The 21,318-nt window shown below is 42.2% G+C and overlaps 2 protein-coding genes across 4 annotated transcripts in view; both read right to left on the bottom strand.

Moving 5' to 3' along the window:
- Positions 1–6,106: 6,106 nt before the first annotated feature.
- LOC125894879 (nuclear factor 7, brain-like) overlaps positions 6,107–21,318 on the bottom strand; it is a 22,096-nt gene continuing 6,884 nt past the window's right edge. Inside the window, exons 1-2 of one of the 3 annotated variants that reach the window (XM_049586546.1) lie at positions 18,121–18,187; positions 6,107–8,526 (exon numbers count right to left, since the gene is read on the bottom strand). In XM_049586546.1, the coding sequence (XP_049442503.1) occupies positions 7,190–8,509 (1,320 nt within the window). In that variant the 5' untranslated portion in view covers positions 8,510–8,526; positions 18,121–18,187 and the 3' untranslated portion in view covers positions 6,107–7,189. Of the gene's footprint in view, positions 8,527–8,631; positions 8,780–18,120; positions 18,188–21,318 lie in introns of those variants that run through there. The other 2 variants (XM_049586538.1, XM_049586555.1) reach the window with 2 other exon arrangements.
- LOC125887333 (zinc-binding protein A33-like) lies at positions 14,119–18,007 on the bottom strand. Its single transcript, XM_049574051.1, has 3 exons — positions 17,583–18,007; positions 16,885–17,477; positions 14,119–14,123 (listed from the first exon to the last, which is right to left on the bottom strand). Exons 1-3 carry the CDS (start codon positions 18,005–18,007, stop codon positions 14,119–14,121), a joined length of 1,023 nt encoding a protein of 340 aa, XP_049430008.1.

Below are 21,318 nucleotides of genomic sequence, written 5' to 3'. Positions count from 1 at the left end.
ATATAAGTTGCAGATTTGTACGACATTCTGAGATTTGCCTGCGACTTCTTGTTTATGTGATGAGTTTAACCAGCTGGCGTCACACACAGTCACGCAATACCGTTCACACACAATCCAACATCCTGATGCACAAATCCCATCTTCTTCTGGTTTGATGATGTGATGTTTAACAGTGTGACACCTGGTGAATGTGCGCAGGATTGCATTAACACAAACACACACACACGCATGCATGCATGCACGTACACACAGTCTTAACTCAGAGCAGATGAGGTGGACAAAGAACAACCAGGGACAATTATTCGACTCCTAAAGGGACAATTCACCAAAACAAGCTGTAAACGAGCTGTAAACAAAGAAATCTGTTGGAGCTTTTCTTCTTTCAGCTGCTGCTCCAAAACCTCCCGGAGGTGGACACAACCATGCCAGGACAGACAGACAGGAAACACATGAAAAGCTTTATTTGATACACTATTTATTTTGTAAAAAATGTCTGAAGGTTTGAAGGGTTTTTTCTCATGATGGCAAAGATGAGTAAAGGTCACAGCCATGTGAGCAGCGTTAAGCACAGGCACTGAACAGACAGTGTAGTTGAGGCTGATGGGAGTGTCATTAGTTTCACACATATTTGCTCATAAAATACTGGACACATTTTAAATTTTGATCTGATGCTGGCGGCAGATGAAAAATGAAGGGATCACCAACGGTGTTATCTCCTCTGGAGATCATGTTGCCACAAAAAAATTTAGAGGATCATCAAAGTTCACAAAGACCATGAAGGTCCGCACCAAACTGTAACAGTGATGAGATATCACACTCAAAAACAGAATTATTGTAAAATAAAAATGTATAACAATAAGTTGATTCACATGGGATTTTTTTTCTCGACAATTTAAATATGAATAAGATGCAAGTGTGCATAAAAAAGCACATTGCTGCAATTTAAGCAGTTTTTGTGCCACAAACGTGGGTGCTGTTTTGCAACCTGTTGCTGTCTTTTCAGCGGCTTTTGTGCCCCAAATTCTTTGCTTTTCAGCAACCCCTCGCTGCATTTCCAGCTGCATTTGTGCCACCAAATGTGGGTGTTCTTTAGAGACCTGTTGCCGTGTTTTCAGCAGCTTTTGTGCCCCAAAATGTGTTTTTTTAGCAACCTCTCATTGCAGTTCCAGCTGCATTTGTGCCACAAAACGTGGGTGTTCTTTTAGCGACCTGTCACTGTGTTGTCAGCAGCTTTTGTGTTTTTTAGCAGCCTCTTGTCACATCTCCCGTTGCATATGTGTCACTAAACATGGGTGTTTTTTAGCGACCCGTCACCACACTTTCTTTGGCTTTTGTGCCACAAAGCATGGTGTTCTTTTAACCACCCATTGCTGAGTTCTTAGTGGCTTTTGTGCCAAAAAATGTGATTTTTAGCGACCCTTTGCAGCATTTCCAGTGACGTTTGTGCCACCAAACACGGGTGTTTTTTTACTGTTTTCAGAGGCTTAATATTATTACACCTCAAACATGGGTATATTAGGCTGAAACCTGATCTTTTCTTAACCATCTCCACAGGGCTTTTGTTCCTCAACGTAACCACTGGTTAACCACAGCATTGTTATAAATCTACATTGTCCACATATCTGCTTCATAATAGTGTATTAATGTAACATATGGTTTACAGAAACACACAGTGCCAACATTTTTTCTTGTGTTGAGATTCAACTCATTCACACCTGCTCAACACCACTATTTTTGTAACTTTATACATATGTGGACAATATTGGCCCACAAACTCACGTGTCGGGCCAAACCATGAATATTCTATATTTCTTGCCATCTAAACAAACTTTTCCCCTATGGTGTGATGTTTTATAAACACAGCAGCAGGTTTCCACTGAGTCTCAGCGACAACAGGACGTGTCTCCAAGCACTGGCTCACAGTTATGGAAGGAGGGTGACTGCTAACAAATTGACTCTTTATTTTATTGGTCTAACCTCACGGCAGACGCTGTCTCGCTGTGCGGTTTTAGCAGTGTCACTCACCCCTGTCTGTCTAAATATCAGCAGTGCAGCCTACACACCCGTCTCCCTCACTGAGTTATTATTGTCTTTGCATGGTGTTACCCTGGCACTCCTGAACGAGAGTCTAGACCAGTCTTCACATTGAAGAGGACAAGATTAGCCTGCCTGTTCTCCTACAGTCCTAGTGTCTAACCCATGTAGACTCCTGCTTAACTGTCTCCTTCCTAAAGCCTCCTCACTGCCTCCTCACGAGCACCTTTAGAGGCCTAAACATAAAAATACGAGGTGAGAAAACTTAAGTTAACGACAGCTCCCCCCTAAAATGTAACAGTTGTTGTCGTTGCTGGAAATTATTTAATCTGCAAGAATACTTTTCCTGCTAAAGAAATGTTTTGAGTCTAGACCCACCCATAAGAGCCTTCGTCTATGGACCTGACTGGAGCTGAAAACACACCAGTAGCTGGGCAGCCTAGCAGTGTGGTGCACCATGTGACTCGCGTCAGTTGGTGCTCCTGGCACGCACTGAAGGCGTCGTGCTGCAGCAGTCAATGAATGACCATGCAAAGTTATTAGTACTTTTTCTGAAAGATCTGTACTTCCATCTATGCATTGTTTTTGTTTTTATATCTTTGGAGTGAAACTATAGGACAGTTTGAATGTGGAGCTCAAGAAATGTACAAATATAAGCCAGTCTGAAAATTTGTGATTTTCACAATGAAATTTTTTCATTTCATGTTTTTTCACACAAACATTGACTTTTACTGGAGAGAGCGGTGTTCACGTCCTGTAAGATTCTAAAACCAAACCCTGTTCTTTTTTCTTAAACCCAACCTCGTGTCTCTGTGTGTCTATTCACAGTGTTGTACCAACGTAGTGCTTTTATTTTGAAAGAGACTGTATGCAAACTGTACATTTCTTCTGAAAACAGAAGTGTATTTTGAAAACAGACAATGCATGTAACAGGCTGAAGTTGACACGGTGTCCCAGAACGTCAACAACCAACACACCCAGCAGGGGTGGAAATCCCGGGGGGGACGGGGGGGACATGACTCCCCCTTCAATAAAGCTGTACCCCCCTAGAATCATTTGAGACACAATTAATAATTTTTGAACAATGCAGTAGTATTTATTAAAAGCACAATGTAAGCGGTGCTCATTATAAAAGCGCAATAATGTGCTATTTAAATCTTAAAAGATTTAGTCCCCCCTCCCATTCCTTGTAGTGGTATATCCCACACTCTTTCCAGCGGGCGGGGCTAGCAGCCGTTAGTACTTGGCAGCAGTTGCAGCGTGTGGCTGGACCCGGCTGCCCACATCGCGCGGGGTAAGATATACACTCACAGATGCAGTTTAACTTACACAAGTTACAACACATCCCATTTACTGTTACAACAAGCCCCAGGCCCAGGCTGATAATATAAACTGTCTGCAACATTTCCCCTGCATTGTTCAAAAGCCAGAGTTTAGTGATAGTCAGAGAGGACAGGAGAGAAAGAAGAGGGAGAGGACAGGACAAGAGCAGTCAGTGACGGAGCGGCTCGTAGTTAATATCTGTAGGCTCTCCACCTGTCAGTGAGACAAACATGACAGATGTGCAGTTTAACTGACGAGGAGCGGCCATTACGCGCGATTATTACGCACGGTTTTGAGGTGCGCAGCGGCAGATCTCACAACACACTGTTTATAAACCAGTTTACCAGTTTAATTGCAGGAAATGTTTATCTCACTCTGGTAAAAAAACAAAAAAAACAAAAAAAATGGTTTGCTCCTGCAGCCAGCCAGAGACGACGGATCCATTCCACACACCTGAGCCAGATGAAAAAGAAGGAGAGAAGGAGAGAGATCGAGTTTCAGTCTTTGATGAATGAAGCCTTATTGTTTTGCTGCTATTAAACAATGAGAGATATGTTTTCTCCGTTTACTTAACAGCATAAATATTCACACTACTGCGCACGGGGAGACAGAGACCTGCTCTGCTCCAGACACACTCAGCACCTTGGACAGCACGGTGCACCTGACTGTTGTCGATGTGTACGTGTTAATTTGATTTCAATCATTTTGTTTTAAATCTGGACATGTGCAGGTGGACTCAGCCAGTGCTAAGAAAGGTCCTATGCCTGCCTGTTGGAGAGATAGAGAAAAGATTAAAGCGTCAAATTGCGGTAAAAGATGCTGTATAAAAGACAGGCTACAACTTTTTTCCTTGTCCCCCCCTGAAAATATTCTCTAAAATTTTACTGTTTATTGTCCCCCCCAACTATGAAATGGGATTTCGTCCCTGCGTGTGAGTATGTACCTAATTACCCCTAATTAAACTTGATTCGTCACCTGAAGAGCTGAGCTCCAGAGTGATGGCAGTATCTTTTTGGCCATTTTCTTCTAACGACAGGATTGCGGGTTGTTTCTCAACCTCAACAGTGAGTCTATCCTCATTTATTCTTCATCACACACGAGACACAGCAACAGCTACAGAGTTCTCTTAATACATCACTGGTGAGGAGCTGAGCTGCTGTAGGAGCAGACAAAAAGAGCTGCCACGGGAACTGGTCTGTACAAGCAGAGAGCGAGCGGGGGGAATATGTATTCAGTTTGGGGGACAGCGAGACTGGAAATAGGGCAGTGGTGTGAAGTGCAGCAGGACGGCGTGTCCAGATGTGTTGACACACCTCTGGCTGCCATTGGTGTGGGGTTGTACATTGAAAACAATATGACAGCATCTTCACCACCTGCCGTCCAAGCTTGGAATTTCGATCTTGACACACAACATCATATAAACTGGGGAAATATTTATATGGCATCCCAAAACCTAAATCATCAGCTGATTCATTTTAATTTCACCCATAGAATTTATTTAACTCCCCAAAAATCCCATAGAATGAAATTATCACATACACCAAATTGTTTCCTTTGCCCTTTAAATGTAACTGGTACTTTCTTACATATGATGTGGGAGTGTCCCATGGTTAAATCTTTTTGGGAGCAAGTTTCAAACTATCTTTCTACAGTATTACACATAAATATACCTTACTCCCTGAAAATGATGCTCCTTAATGATAACGATGTATTAATGCTAAATTCATAACAAAGACGTTTTTGGCTAGCAGGAAGCACAGCAGCAAAAAAAAATGTTAGCACTCACATGGCAACCTCCTCATGCTCTGTCCCTTAACCAATGGAAACAATCACTTGCAGACATTGTTTTATTAGAATTATCCACAGCAAGATTAAATGGTGCTACTCAGCAAACAATAGAGAGTTGGAATTCCATTTTAGATCAAGTTAAGACCTCTGTCTCATAAAGTTAGGTTCTTTGCTATGTAAACGAGATGCCCAATTTACTGTACTTCTCATTATAGGTCCATATATTTAATTATTTGTTTTTTTATTTTATTTATTATTATTTTATTTATTTGATTTCATTATTATTATTTTGTGTTGTTGTTTTCCTGTTTTTTTTTGTTTTTTTTTTTACACATTGGTGGTTGGCTGTGGGAGGGAAAGGATACCTTGACATAATCATCTTGTTGAGCTGGTTGTATATGCAATATGTATGTTGGCACTGTTTACATATTAAGAGAGGCAGGATTGTTTTGTCTGCTCTGTCTTTGTTTCCTAATTGGATGTTATCAATTTTCTTTTCTTTTTTCCCTTTAGTTTAAGAATACCAGTGAACATTTCTTCCAGTGTGACAAATGTATAGAATGTGAATGCTCTGAGCGTAAAATATGGTAATGTTTTGTTCTTTTCTTTCATTCTTGTTTATCTACCTCCCTGGGGAAAAAACAACTAAAAAATAATAATAAAAAGTTGGTCACAAAAAAAAAGAAAACAATATGAGAGTATCTTTCGATGCACAACGTTCTCTGCTCATGTTCACATGCACACAGTCTGGAATTTGACATCACTGAGGAGAGGCTAAGTTATTATTTAAGAACCCCTTCAACAAATGTTAATGAGCACAGAAGACTTTTACTTTAACTACAGATACGTTACTTTATTTAATTATGCTGAAGCTCACAGCAGTCAAACAGTAATATCAATCAGGTGTAATAATGCAATCAAAACAGAATTAATTAAACACAGTCAACAATTCTTTCCCCATCTTTACCCTGTTGCTCTTTTACTCATGACCTCCTTAAATTCTGAAGAACGAGGCTGCAAGTGAAAATCCAAAAGTCCTTAAGTCTCAAATATAGAGAACAGACAATGTAAATGACTAAATTCACATGGGACATGAGTGCCAGAATGAACCAAGAGGCTATTCTTATCTGCAGTCCTTTGGCCAGGCTGTTACAAAAGGCCTTCAAAATATAAAAGTCACTGGCAGTAAACGTGATTATAGAAAACTAACCCTAACCCAAGACAGGAGCTACAGCAGACCACATCTTCATATTAAATGACAACAGCCACTACATATTCTACCACATTTCACTTTAATGCACAGTTTTTAGTTCATCATTTTCAAAAAATGTTAATGTCTTTCCAACGTATGACTAACCACAAGGACAAGTAATCAAGTAAATACAGATTTAGTGGGGATGTTTCAAACTATTATAATGGTACGAATAATTACATTGAACGCAGCAACCACAGCGGCAGATGCCGTGAGAGATGGGTGCTAAAATAGCTCGAGCTGGTACTCATTGAGGAGAAGGCAAATATGAGTAAACTAGATGGTCTGTCAGGTTTTTACCTCGTTCATTGGATACACTGCTGAGAATTACAATTTAAAGTCAAGTATAGAAACAAGCAAAACAACAAAAATCAAATAATAACAGCAACTGAAACAAAAACAAGTATATCTTTGGAATAATGAGTCAGCAGGAGGACAGGTGCAGCTTAACAGGTTAAAGTCAGCTGCTTTTACCTTTAAAGGAGCAATAAGCGAGATATCAGAGCTCCTGAGAGCAGCTGTGGATCATCCAGCAGGGGGCTCCATAGCTGCAAGTTACTCCAGTAGCCGTAGTAGCTCTAGTGCTAACTCTGGGAGCTAATGCTAACATTCCTCTCTTCTCCGTGAGCCCGCCAGGCTCCACGCTAATTGGAGAGCAGAGGTAGAGGGAGGAGTGGCTCATGACACACTTTATTTTGCTCTACAGGCAGTGCACAACAGTGAACCTAGCGGTGAAACGATTTCGCTTATTGCCCCTTTAAGAAATAAACATCATAAATATAATCATCCTCTTTATCTCTGACTGCTCTGTTCCACTGTCACACAGACCTTCAGTGGTAATATCTTCAGTTTATCCCAAGTCCTAAAGTATGGAAACACCCTCTCAGTGAAAGTGTGTGTGAAGGTGTGTATGTGTGTGTTAGTATCAGGATCAGAGAACGACAGCTTTCCTCTGTTCCAGTCCAGATTCACTCTGATCCTCTGGAGCTGCCTCTGAATGATGACATCAGTGCGTGGACCTGATGGTGACCATGCTGAGTATTTACCTTCATAGAACCCTATTCTCCATAATCCAGACTGTATGAATCCCTTCCTCTGGACAGACTCTGCTAACACACCCAGGCCCCAGCCTGTACTGTCTCCAACCTCGACATCCCAGCTGTGAGTCCCTGAGTTAAAGCCCTCAGAGCCCAGGACAGAGCAGTAAATACCAAACCTCTCTGGATTATCAGGAAGCTGCTGTCTCTGTCCTGGTCTCACACTGGTCAGATCTTCAGACAGGATGAGTTCTGGACGAGCAGTGTTTGGGTCCAGGATCAGAGGAGTGTAGGAGACCATGTACTTCATCTTGTTCCAGATGTTGAAGGTCAGGTTGCCCAGGTGTTTGGCCTCGTCTATCAGAGCTCCTGAGAGCAGCTGTGGATCATCCAGCAGGAGGCGCTGCTGGACTCTGTCCACTGCAGCCTTGTAGTTGAGCAGGAATGAGACGTCTTCAGCGCTCAGCTCGTCCTCTGTGGCTCTGACTGTGTCTGAAAGAGCTGCTATCTCTCTGCTCACAGCCTCCATCTTCTCCTTCATCATCTGACTCTTCTGCTCCTCTTCCTCCCTCAGTGCAGCCATCCTGGCCTCCTCTTCCTCTTCTAGAAACTGGTGAAGCTTCTTAAACTGCTCCTTAATCTGCCTCTCTGTGCGTCGGGCCTGGACCTTCATGTGTTGTGCTGTTTGTTCACACTCCACTTTAACTTGTTCACAAACCTTTAACTTCTCCTTTAAGGGCTTCAGAGTTTCCTCAAGTTCCTTCTTGTGTTGTCGTGCAAATTCATCGACGGGTCTGAATCTGTGGTTGGTGTGTTTTTCTGAATCTCTAAAGATGACTCTCTGATCTCTCTCCAATAAGAAAGCCTCACACAGGTTCTTTAACGCCAGGTTACACGGTGGTTCAACCTTTGAAGATCTTCTCTTACAAACTGGACACTCACGTGTTGGTTTCTCTGTCCACCAGTTCTGCAGACAGTCTTTACAGAAGCTGTGGCTACATGACAGAACAACAGGATGTCTAAAGACGTCCTGACAGACCGGACAGCAGAGATCCTTCTCTGATCTGGAAGCCATTTAGTCTCTGAGTGAAGCTGAAAACACAGCAGACAGAAAGTACAGTCAGTCATGGCTCCCCTCCTCTACTAACTTCACTGAAATGTACTTTGACTTTGAGTGGTGTTTTTAGTCAAACTCACCTTCAGTGTGTGGAGTGTCAGCAGGTTGAAGCAGCAGTGTTGGAGTTTTAGCTGAACTCACTCAGAGGAAGTTGTTAGTTTGGTCTGAAGGTGAATCTGATCGTCTGTTCTTCAGTCTGTGTGTCACTCTGCAGTGAGGAAGAATAACTTTCGGATTCCTGGTTTGTGTCAGGTGAGTCAGGTGAGTCAGGTGGAGCTTTGTCAGACCTCCTCTGCGGAATGCTGTGTCCCAACATGTAAGACAGGTGTGTCTTATTCCACTGTATTGAATCATTGCTGATATGCAGACTGATAGTGTTCAGCAGGTGGATGCAACCTACTTTGTGTTCAAAAGTAGTTTAAGTGTAGTTTGAAGGAAGTGGAGGAGTTAAAATACAATTAAGTAAAATCCTGAATATTGTGTGATATTCTGGGCAGGTCTGGAACGAAGGGATTTAGGAAGCATGTGATATTAACTGGGGTGCACTTGTAGCTGCACTGCAGGCTGACCGCAGCAATGACAAATGTAACAAAACATGGCAGAAATATTCCCATTCAGTTTTTTAAAAACCATGAACTACAAAAAGAACAGTTTATAACGAGGCTGGATGGTTGCATGATACGCTGCTGAACGGCATCAGTTTGAAATGCTGCCGTAAACAACCTAATAGAAGGAGCTGGAAAGTCCCGACAGGATGGGCAGGAATGGTGGTGGATGGGTCCAACAAACCCTGGACTTTCGTCCAGGTGCCCAGTGTTTGCTTCCAGTGTAGAGTTAAATCATGATGTTTTTTCTCAACCTAACCATGTGCTTTTGTTGATGTCCAGTGGTCTCATTTATAAACAATTGTGTACGCAGGAAACGAGGGCTGAAACAGGCCTCCAATTAAAGTATCAAAATGGCCATGGGAAATAAATAATAGTTATTATCAATAATTATTAATTATGCATTACAATGTTAAATGTTAAGTGTTAAATCACTTTGTGGGGCACTGTTCCTGAAAAGGGAAAAATGATCGCCAGTTAATAATATCAGTCTCATGAAGCACTTAACAGTCAATTTGGAACTCTTAGTAACAGTTAAATTAATAACTTTAACCAAAGTTACCATATTACAGTTTTTCTCAATTGTTTACACACAAATACTGGTACTTGAGACACAATGACCACAACATGTAACTCATGCACCAACCCCCTGAACCAATTCTGCTAAACTACAAGCACAATTCCTGCTTTACACTCAAATTGCAGTTCTAAAACACATTTTTTTCAAAACACTACACACAATTCTCTGCATTTGGCACAATTTTCATGAAGAAAATCTCTTGTTTTCACAAAGAACACACTGTCATTCAAAATTCTAAAGTTAATTGCCCTACTATGCACACTGACTCATCACACGGGCAAACACCTGTCACACAGTTTTACAATTAGCAATTAGAGCTTTAGCATAAAAGGGCAACAGGTGAGCTTTTCTGTTTTGGAGCAATGGATGCCAACATTGGAAACAGAGGCAGAGCCAGAGCCAGAGGAGTGAGAGTAAGAGGAGGAGGACGGGAGGATGAGGACGAGGAAGGCCAAGGACCGTAATCTCTGATGAGATCCGAGCCACTTTTTCTGCCTGGAGATGGAAAGTGTATGACCGAAATCCACAAACGTGTATACCCCTTCTCCAAGCTATGGTAGACGCATGTGGAGATATAGCAGTTGATGCTTTTCATGGCTGGACTTGCCATGCTAGGCGATATTTCCCCTGCTGCTTGGCCAGGGAAAACATTGCTTGTGATGTGGATGAGGTGCTGTGTCCAGACCGAAACAGAAGAGAGGATGCAGCATAGTTTTGTTTTGTTTTTTTACTGTAACTGTATAGAGTAAATTCTTCTGTTGTTTTGTATGTAGACCACTGTATGTGCAACTTTGTGTTGGTTGGAATGTGCACTGTGTACATTGTTTTTGTGGGAAAAATAAAATATATTTGTTACCGTGTATTTGTGTGTTCTGAGTATAAAAACAATATTCTAAAATATTTTACAACACACTTATGTATGTACTGTCTGTAGTGTAACACTGAACAAAAAAAAGGCCTAAGTAATTATGATGAATGGAGAAGAAGTGTTTTCCATTCATCATAGTGTTTTACATTGAGCACATCAGTGTTCAACTGGTTCTTATAAATGTCTATTCATATGATGGTTTGTGTGTGTCATTTGAAAACAAAATAACATTTTGAGAAGGTTCATTTTGCAGGAGAATTGAGGGGTTTTGCCCATTGTGTGTGTGTTTTTTGATTTGTGTGTAGAGTTCTGAGAGTATGAGGCATGCTTTCAGAAAATGTGTGTAAACAATCGAGAAAAACTGTAACAGCAAGTTAAAGGATTGCGGAGTTCTTGACATAGCAGAGGTTGACTCCTCATTCACTCTTGTTCAATATTATACAATATATATATAATAATAATATATATACGCTATATACAAGCATGGGTCTGTATACTGTACGTGTGTGTGTGTGTGTGTGTGTGTGTGTGTGTGTGAAACAAAGGCCTGTGGCCTACGCAAAAAATGGCTGACAACAAAAAACTACGAGATGGCCAAATCAAAGATGGCTTCAGACAGGGGGAGGTTTTGCCTGACCTTGTGGCCAGGACAAAGACAAAGGAAAAGAAGCAGGAACTTTGGGTTGCCTCTTTGGGTGTAGCTATGTTGAAAGCCAAATTGTGAGAGAGCATATGTGTATGTGACCTGTCAGCTATGGTACTCAGTGGCAGTGGAGACGAAACCGAACCCTTCAGGGTTGACACAGGAGTCAAACAGGGATGTGTCATTGCTCCAACACTGTTCTCCATCTTTGCTGCCGCTATCCTCCACCTCACAGGCAAACATCTGATCCAGGGAGTCCTGTACTCCCAGTTGGTTGAAGGGAAACATGCCCAAGGAGGCCAAAAGAAGAGGTACAAGGATAACATTAAAACCACCATAAAGAAGTGCCACATAGTCCTTAAAGCCTGGGAAGACATGGCAAAAGACAGGGCGACCAGGGGAAACCTTGTCCGTGAGGGTGCTGCACAGTATTATGATGACCTCCGCCATGCTGCACAAGACAAGCGAAGACTCAGAAAAGAGAAAGCAACCATCAAACAGGCCCACCCCAAATCCACCACCACTGCATTCCCCTGTCCACACTGCACAAGAATAATTGGGTCCAGAATTGGCCTCCATGCCCACCTGAGGACCCACAGGGACCAAGAAGGAGGACAGTCATACTCGACCATGAGTGACTGCAGATGATGATGTGATATGTGTTGCAAAAGGGTCTGGGTTAAAAAACAGAAGATGTTTAGTTTCATACAAGAGTCTGTCTGTGTAACACATCAACAAACTAACATCACTTAGCTTTGGTGAAGCCAACTAACCAATAAACTTACTGCAAACAATCACAACAATAACTCAGTGAACATCATTAAATCACAACTGACGAAGTTAAAACAGTCTTGTTTTACCTTTACAACTGTAATAATGCTATGCCCAGTTGTTACGTTACCAATCCTTGAACGGATGGAGGAGCTGCTTTTTGGTGTGCTGCTTTTGTTAGCTGGCAGTTGAAGGCTGGAAAGAGCTTTGATTCCAGAAGCAGTCTATGCTGTGTCCTTGTTTCAAAGGCGCAGATCAGAGGAGGCAGGTTGCTCAGGATCCTTGCAGAGTTAGAAATCTGCTGCTAACTCAGCTTAGTTCTCCTTGTTGGAAAGTTAGTTGCAAACCTTGTGTCTGGCACACTAACTTCTCTGGTCATCAGGTTGTGTGTCTGCTGGGAACGGGCCATATTGAGAGCCAAATTGCAGCTCCTGCTGTGGGCATGTAAAGCTGAGAGAAGGGGGAAGGGTGGAGCAGGCCATCCTGTGTGATGCCCTACCTCTTCAAAGGTTTAGGAGCAGGAGCGTGCTTCAGAATTTCAGGAGAAAAGAGCGATGGAGAGTGGAAACTTCTCCTTAAGTTAGCTTGGTGACATCACAAAGTCACATGTCACTGTGACAGCAGTGCCCAATAAAGTATGAAGACTGGTCTCTCAATTAGGTGTGACAGTGAGGCATCCTGCAGAGGTGATCACAAATGGCTGTCCTTTGTTTGATGTACGAAGAACATGCAGCCTCGGCCACCATTTCAGATGGTAAGACTGAGAGGAAAGGTCTTCACATGTCCAGTTTAGATCTTAACAAATGACTAATCATCTGTGGTCCAGTGAATCCCAACACAACACAGAAGTTGTGATGTATAAAACCAGACTAGATGGGAGAAACTTTGACACATGCTTATGAACATTTTGGGGGATGGGAAATTTGCAAATAATCCATGTTAAATGACAGAAATTCAGAACATGAGTTTCGATATGCAAAGAATGACTTTCACTGGGTCTTAGACCCTTTAAACAAGCAAAACACATCCCCCAAATACCTCTTCCATTAGAATATACTGTATTCTCCCTCAAGCCATGATTAGAGTAAATTAACTTCTCTTCAAACAATGCCATAAACAAAGTACAGAATGAGTGGGACGATAAACTACCCATCAGTAGGGCTGCTCGATTATGGAAAAAATCATAATCACGATTATTTTGAACAAAATTGAAATCCAGATTATGCAAATGATTATGCGGCGCACGTGATGACTTATTTACACGACAGCATATCATTTCTGTCTCCACATGGTCGCATGTTTACAATTCTCCTCTGCTCTCTGTATCGCGCACGGCGGAGTTCGGCCCTGATTTGTGCACACACACACACACACACACATACACACACACACACACACACAGACCAACCTCTCTCGCTCTCCCTCTGCCATTTTCCGCACACTGTTTTTGAAACCTTTGGTCATCACCTGCCCCTCACATTATTCGATTTCACCTACTCGACTGGCTCGTGGAGTGAACAGAGGAGAGGAGGGGAGGGGGCAGTATTGCGCAAGCGCGGCTTCCAGGTGCGTTTGATTTGCAACACAAGACAACAAGAGTAAACTGACAAGAAGCGCATTATCATTTTATGTTGATTATTTTCTTTTCATAATCACTGAAAGCCCAAATCGTAATCTAGATTAAAATTTGATTAATTGAGCAGCCGTACCCATCGGCACTCTACGTTTTTGAATGTAAAAGTATGTATGGTAAATCCAGTGGTTGTGTTTTAAAATCAACTTTTGTGCCACAATACATTTGATCTTTTCACCACCCCCTGCAGTGTTTTCAGTGACATTCCTAAAATACATCAAAGCAAATCACCAACGCCCACATTACATAAGGTCTGAACCCAAACTGAGACATCCACCTTAAAACTAAAACGTCCACTTTCTTGTTCAATATTTTTATTGTTATTCCCACGATCAATATTTCATGACAAGTGTACATCTTAAAGGTTCAAAAATAAGGACAGCACTTATAAACAAGGACAAAACTGTACACAATTCTTCTTGAAATTTATGACCACACACTATAACCCACCCTCTACCCACCAACCCCTACCCTGAGGGAAACAGATACATACACAAACACAGGACAATACAAACACTTAACCTACACTAAATGACAAGAAAAATCAAGTACACAAACACACTCACACTCTCACACAAGGGAAGCAGTACTAGGAGTAAGGTAATTCCTCTGTATCATCATCTTCCGGTTGGAAACCACTCAACCCCACAATAAAGAGGTCACCAGAATAACTAATGAAAAGATGGCATCTTGGGAGTTCATGGTTCCCACTGGAAGACATCATCATAGATATACATACATGCATACACAGATCACATGCATGAATACATATATTATACATAATTAGAGTTCAGTATTGATATGTTCATGTACTTCTGTAGCCCAATTTGTACTTCAGCTTCTATACTGATTAAGACTTGCTGCCACATATGCAGGAACTGGTCCAATCTGTTTTTAATCATGTATGAAAACCTTTCCGGTGGAATTAAATTCAAAAACTTCTCAAATCAAAGTGGAACATCTGGAGATTCATGATCAGTCCATCTTTGAAGAATACATAACCTTGCTGCAAACTAACAAATTCTCAATATTAGTTTAAATTTATCCGCAGATATTTCACCCTTATCTTGTCCTAGAATACAAATATCTGGGTTTAATGTTGACCTGCATCCTAGCAATCCATCAATTTTCTTTATAACACCGTTCCAAAATTCAATTATATTTGGGCATTCCCAGAAGACATGGAAATATGTAGCTTTGCCAGTGTTACATTTTGGACAGACTGTGGTACAATCAGGATCATATTTGGATCTAATACACTGCGTAACATGAAGTTTGTGTATGATCTTAAATTGTGTTTCATGAGACAGACTTGAGCAACTTATTTTTTTTGCATTCAGTAAAATTGTTCTGATCTCTGCAAATCTGAAATGGAGTGTCTTGCTTACCCTCTGCAATCTTCCATACAGACTGACAAAAGTTAATCCTATAACCTGAAAAACTACTGAATATATTAATAACTTTGATAAGTTCTGGCAAAGAGGTTCTTGGGTTAGTTAAAAACAGCAATACATCATCCGCATACAAAACAATCTTGTGCATACCATTCTTAGTAAACGTCCACTTTAAATAAAATGGCTCCTCCTCTGACTAAATGACAAACAGCAGAATACAGTTAACGGAAACTAAATGAAAACACATCATCTTCATTACATCAAACAGATAACTGTACAAACATTTCAGATGTTTAAACACGTCAGATAATTTCACCTTTTATACGTGTAATTAAACACAGATTTTAATGTTTGGAAAGTTTCCAAAGTAGAATTTAAAATAAAGTTTGTTGGATCTAAACAATGATTGTTCAGATTCGTGCAGAAACATGCAATGATTGATACATTTGAATTTGAATCCCATCAGCTTTCAAACAGTGGTTTCTGGTTTTCATTGCTCCACACACACAAAACATAATGATAAAAAATGAACAATTTAAAATGAAACAATATTGATAAAAAAGAAATGGCAAAAAAACCAAACATAAACATAAAAAATTAAAATAATTTCACATATAAAAAAGACGACAATATTTATTTATATGCAAATTTCTCAAGCCAAGCAGTAGCCTCTTGATCTATATTGTGGGGGGAGACTAGACCTCCTTTTAGTCTTTGGAGAGGGCAGGCTTCAATAATATACTCCACAGTTTGCTCCTCTCCACAAGCACACATTGGGCTCAAGCTGCTCCCCCATCTGTGAAGGCTGGCCAAGCAGGGACCTTGACCAGTCCTAAATCTGTTCAAGGTGGACCACTGTCTGCTTGGGAGGTTGGTGCCAGAGACTGGTTGAGTCGGGTCTGACACTAGATGTTTGTTTGGGATGTCTTTGGATTCCCATTCAGTCACCCACGCAGACAGAGCATCAAAGTCAGTGGGTGGGGGGTCCGTCCAAATTGGACGTCTAGATCGGAGACGAGCAGGTGGTTGGTTGAAGATGTCGGCGTGGATTGGTAAATGGGTGGAGTCTTTGACCTTTTGTAGCATCCTATAGGTGAGTTCAGTTCGTCTGATGTTGGGGGGAGTATGTTAGATAGGACAGGGAGCCAGGGGGGCAATGGATCAGCGTTCACGTTGCGCCCTCCGTCAGTACCCAGGCATGCCTGAGGAAGCAAATGATCCTACTAGCAGACTAAATTCCAAGAGAAGACGCCCTAGAGAAGAATCAAACTCAAAGAATCCTAGTCACAGCTCTCAACCTGAAAGCAGAAAAAACAACAAACAGCCTCGAGAGCACCTAATGGTGGGACCTGCCCTCCGAAAACTCCAACTCAGTGTTGAAGGCCTGTCTGCCGCCAAGCGAACCTCATCCAAGTCGACCATAGAAACAAGCAAAACAGCAAACATCAAATAAAAACAGCAACTGAAACAAAAACAAGTATATCTTTGGAATAAGCAGTCAGCAGGAGGACAGGTGCAGCTTAACAGGTTAAATTCACTGACTTTTCTCTTTAAGAAATAAACATCATAAATATAATCATCCTCTTTATCTCTGACTGCTCTGTTTCACTGTCACACAGACCTTCAGTGGTAATATCTTCAGTTTATCCACAGTCCTAAAGTATGGAAACACCCTCTGAGTGAAATTGTGTGTGAAGGTGTGTATGTGTGTGTTAGTATCAGGATCAGAGAACGACAGCTTTCCTCTGTTCCAGTCCAGATTCACTCTGATCCTCTGGAGCTTCTTCTGCACTACGAGATCAGTGAGTGGACGTGGAATTGACTGTGCGAGGTATTTACCTTCATGGAACCCTATTACCCATAATCCAGACTTAATGTCTCCCTTCCTCTGGACAGACTCTGTTAACACACCGAGAAACCAGCCTGTACTGTCTCCAACCTCGACATCCCAGCTGTGAGTCCCTGAGTTAAAGCACTCAGAGCCCAGGACACAGCAGTAATTATCAAACCTCTCTGGATTATCAGGAAGCTGCTGTCTCTGTCCTCGTCTCACACTGGTCAGATCTTCAGACAGGATGAGGTCTGGACGAGCAGTGTTTGGGTCCAGAATCAGAGGAGTGTAGGAGACCATGTCCTTCATCTTGTTCCAGATGTTGAAGGTCAGGTTGCCCAGGTGTTTGGCCTCGTCTATCAGAGCTCCTGAGAGCAGCTGTGGATCATCCAGCAGGGGGCGCTGCTGGACTCTGTCCACTGCAGCCTTGTAGTTGAGCAGGAATGAGACGTCTTCAGCTCTCAGCTCGTCCTCTGTGGCTCTGACTGTGTCTGAAAGAGCTGCTATCTCTCTGCTCAGAGCCTCCATCTTCTCCTTCATCATCTGACTCTTCTGCTCCTCTTCCTCCTCAGTGCAGCCATCCTGGCCTCCTCTTCCTCTTCTAGAAACTGGTGAAGCTTCTTAAACTGCTCCTTAATCTGCCTCTCTGTGTGTGTGTTGTGCTGTTTGTTCACACTTCACTTTAACTTGTTCACAAACCTTTAACTTCTCCTTTAAGGGCTCCAGAGTTTCCTCAAGTTCCTTCTTGTGTTGTCGTGCAGCTTCATCGACGGGTCTGAATCTGTGCTTGGTGTGTTTTTCTGAATCTCTGCAAACGACACACACTGGCTGCTGATGGTCCAGACAGAAGAGTTTGAGTTTCTCAGAGTGCAGACTGCAGAGAGCCTCTGAAGCTCTCTGATCTCTCTCCAATAAGAAGGCCTCACACAGGTTCTTTAACACCAGGTTACATGGTGGTTTTGCAGTTGAAGAGACTGTCTTACAAACTGGACACTCACGTGCTTGTTTCTGTCTCCACCAGTTCTGCAGACAGTCTTTACAGAAGCTGTGGCTACATGACAGAACAACAGGATCTCTAAAGACTTCATGACAGACCGGACAGCAGAGATCCTCCTCTGATCTGGAAGCCATTTAGCTGAAAACACAGCAGACAGAAAGTACAGTCAGTCATGGCTCCCCTCCCTCCTCTACTAACTTCACTGAAATGTACTTTGACTTTGAGTGGTGTTTTTAGTCAAACTCACCTTCAGTGTGTGGAGTGTCAGCAGGTTGAAGCAGCAGTGTTGGAGTTTTAGCTGAACTCACTCAGAGGAAGTTATTAGTTTGGTCTGAAGGTGAATCTGATCGTCTGTTCTTCAGTCTGTGTGTCTCTCTGCAGTGAGGGAGAATAACTTTCGGATTCCTGGTTTGTGTCAGGTGAGTCAGGTGACGGGTGGAGCTTTGTCACACCTCCTCTGCTAAATGCAGCACAACATGTAAAACAGGTGTGTCTTATTCCACTGTATTGAATCATTGCTGATATGCAGACTGATGGTGTTCAGCAGGCGGATGCAACCTACTTTGTGTTCAAAAGTAGTTTAAGTGTAGTTTGAAGGAAGTGGAGGAATTAAATACAATTAAATAAAATCCTGAGTATTGCGTGATATTGTTTATTAAATAGTGATGATGTGAAGGTGATGAAGGAGACTCCACTGACACCGTCTTTCTTGTATATAGAAAGGTTTATTACAAGAAGTACAGCATCTATCAAGCACCTAGGATCGCCTGAGAGAGGGTTGGAAGCCAATATGAACTGCTCTGAATAACAGCTCCAAGTACTCTGCCTATATAGGTTGAGGTTTGAGACAAAATGAGCCAGATGACAGAGAGACAATCTAGATGGAATCCAACCTTTCAACCTAGTTTATCAATCCTTGACCTGGACCCTGAAATGATCATATCAGACCAAGGACATCAAATACCAAGTAGAACTTCAGATACTACAATATTCTGGGCAGGTCTGGAACGAAGGGATTTAGGAAGCATGTGATATTAACTGGGGTGCACTTGTAGCTACACTGCAGGCCGACAGCACCAATGACAAATGTAACAAAACAAGGCAGGAATATTCCCATTCAGTTTTTTAAAAACCATGAACTACAAAACGAACAGTTTATAATGAGGCTGGATGGTTGCATGATACTCTGCTGAATGGCATCATTTTGAAATGCTGCCGTAAACAACCTAATAGAAGGAGCTGGAAAGTCCCAACAGGATGGGCAGGAATGGTGGTGGATGGGTCCAACAAACCCTGGACTTTCATGCAGGTGCCCAGTGTTTGCTTCCAGTGTAGAGTTAAATCATGATGTTTTTTCTCAACCTAACCATGTGCTTTTGTTGATGTCCAGTGGTCTCATTTATAAACAATTGTGTACGCAGGAAACAAGGCCTGAAAGAGGTGTATGCCACTTCCCAGTGTTGTGACCTGACCTAATAACAGGCCTCCAATTAAAGTATCAAAATGGCTATGGGAAATAAATAATAGTTATTATCAATAATTATTAATTATGTATTACAATGTTACTTAATTTACATTAAATCACTTTGTGGGGCACTGTTCCTGAAAAGGGAAAAATGATCACCAGTTAATAATATCAGTCTCATGAAGCACTTAACTATCAATTTGGAACTCTTAGTAACAGTTAAATGAATAACTATAACCAAAGTTACCATATTAACAGCAAGTTAAAGGATTGCGGAGTTCTTGACATGGCAGAGGTTGACTCCTCATTCACTCTTGTTCAATATTAAACAGACAGCAGGTACAATTCCAAATGTATTGATTCATAATGAAAGCAAAGCAAACAAATCACACAAAGTCTAACTAGTTACTATATACAAGCATGGGTGTGTATATGTGTGTGTGTGTGTGTGTGTGTGTGTGTGTGTGTGTGTGTGTGTGTGTGTGTGTGAAACAAAGGCCTGTGGCCTACGCAAAAAATGGCTGACAACAAAAAACTATGAGATGGCCAAATCAAAGATGGCTTCAGACAGGGGGAGGTTTTACCTGACCTTGTGGCCAGGACAAAGACAAAGGAAAAGAAGCAGGAACTCTGGGTTGCCTCTTTGGGTGTAGCTATGTTGAAAGCCAAATTGTGAGAGAGCATATGTGTATGTGACCTGTCAGCTATGGTACTCAGTGGCAGTGGAGACGAAACCGAACCCTTCAGGGTTGACACAGGAGTCAAACAGGGATGTGTCATTGCTCCAACACTGTTCTCCATCTTTGTTGCCGCTATCCTCCACCTCACAGGCAAACATCTGATCCAGGGAGCCAAAAATATGTACAGAACCGATGGCCAACTCCTCAACATCAACCGATTCAGGGCTAAAGGTAAAACCACCACCAATTCCATCATGGAACTGCAGTATGCGGACAACAACGCCCTCGTAGCCCTCTCAGAAGAGGACCTACAGTGTACTCTGGCTGCCTTTGCAAAAGCTAACAAACAGTTTGGTCTAGCCATTAACATAAAAAAGACCCAAATCCTCCATCAACCACCACCAAACAGCAGTACGCCTGTCCTGCCCACAAACATCTGCACTGACAACACCAGACTGGAAAATGTGGACCACTTCCCATATCTTGGCAGCCTCCTATCTTCAACAACTGTCATTGACGATGAAATACACCACCGCCTCAGCTGTACCAGTGGGGCTTTCTGAAGGCTAAGAAAAAGAGCCTTTGAGAACCGCGACCTCCAAGCAAAGACCAAAATCCTGGTCGATAAAGCAGTGGTGCTCCCCACCCTTTTGTACGGATCAGAAGCCTGGACCACAAACAGCAGGCACTTCAAAGCACTTGAGGCATATCATGAGAGATGCCTATGAAAAATCCTTGGGATCAGCTGGGAGGACCAACGCACCAACACCAGCGTCCTGGAGGAGGTTGACATTCCCACCAAGACTGCCATCATTGCCCAAAACCAGCTCAGATGGACTGGTCACATTATCTGCATGCCTGACTCTCGCCTCCCAAAACAAGTCCTGTACTCCCAGCTGGTTGAAGGGAAACGTGCCCAAGGAGGCCAAAAGAAGAGGTACAAGGATAACATTGAAACCAACATAAAGAAGTGCCACATAGTCCTTAAAGCCTGGGAAGACATGGCAAAAGACAGGGCGACCAGGAGAAACCTTGTCCGTGAGGGCGCTGCACAGTATAATGATGACCTCCACTATGCTGCACAAGAGAAGCACGGACTCAGAAAGGAGAGAGCAACCATCAAACAGGCCCAACCCAAATCCAATCCAATCCAATCCAATCCATTTTATTTATAAAGCACAATTTAAATAAACAGAAAGGTTTCCAAAGTAAAATAAACACAATAAAACATCATAAAAAGACAAAATACTACATAAAATCAACAACCTACGTGGTGTTAAAAGACAAAGAAAAGAGGTGC

Source organism: Epinephelus fuscoguttatus, linkage group LG1, assembly GCF_011397635.1.
Source record: "Epinephelus fuscoguttatus linkage group LG1, E.fuscoguttatus.final_Chr_v1".
Lineage (NCBI taxonomy): Eukaryota > Metazoa > Chordata > Actinopteri > Perciformes > Serranidae > Epinephelus > Epinephelus fuscoguttatus.
Note: the sequence above shows the minus strand (reverse complement) of the source record. Positions and strands in the feature narration are given on the sequence as shown.

Coding starts and splice junctions, on each gene's coding strand:
- LOC125887333 (XM_049574051.1), bottom strand. CDS start 18,007: ATGGCTTCCAGATCAGAGGAGGATCTCTGCTGTCCGGTCTGTCATGAA. Junction 17,478..17,582: donor CTGGAGCCCTTAAAGGAGAA/GTTAAAGGTTTG, acceptor ACCAGTTTCTAG/AAGAGGAAGAGGAGGCCAGG.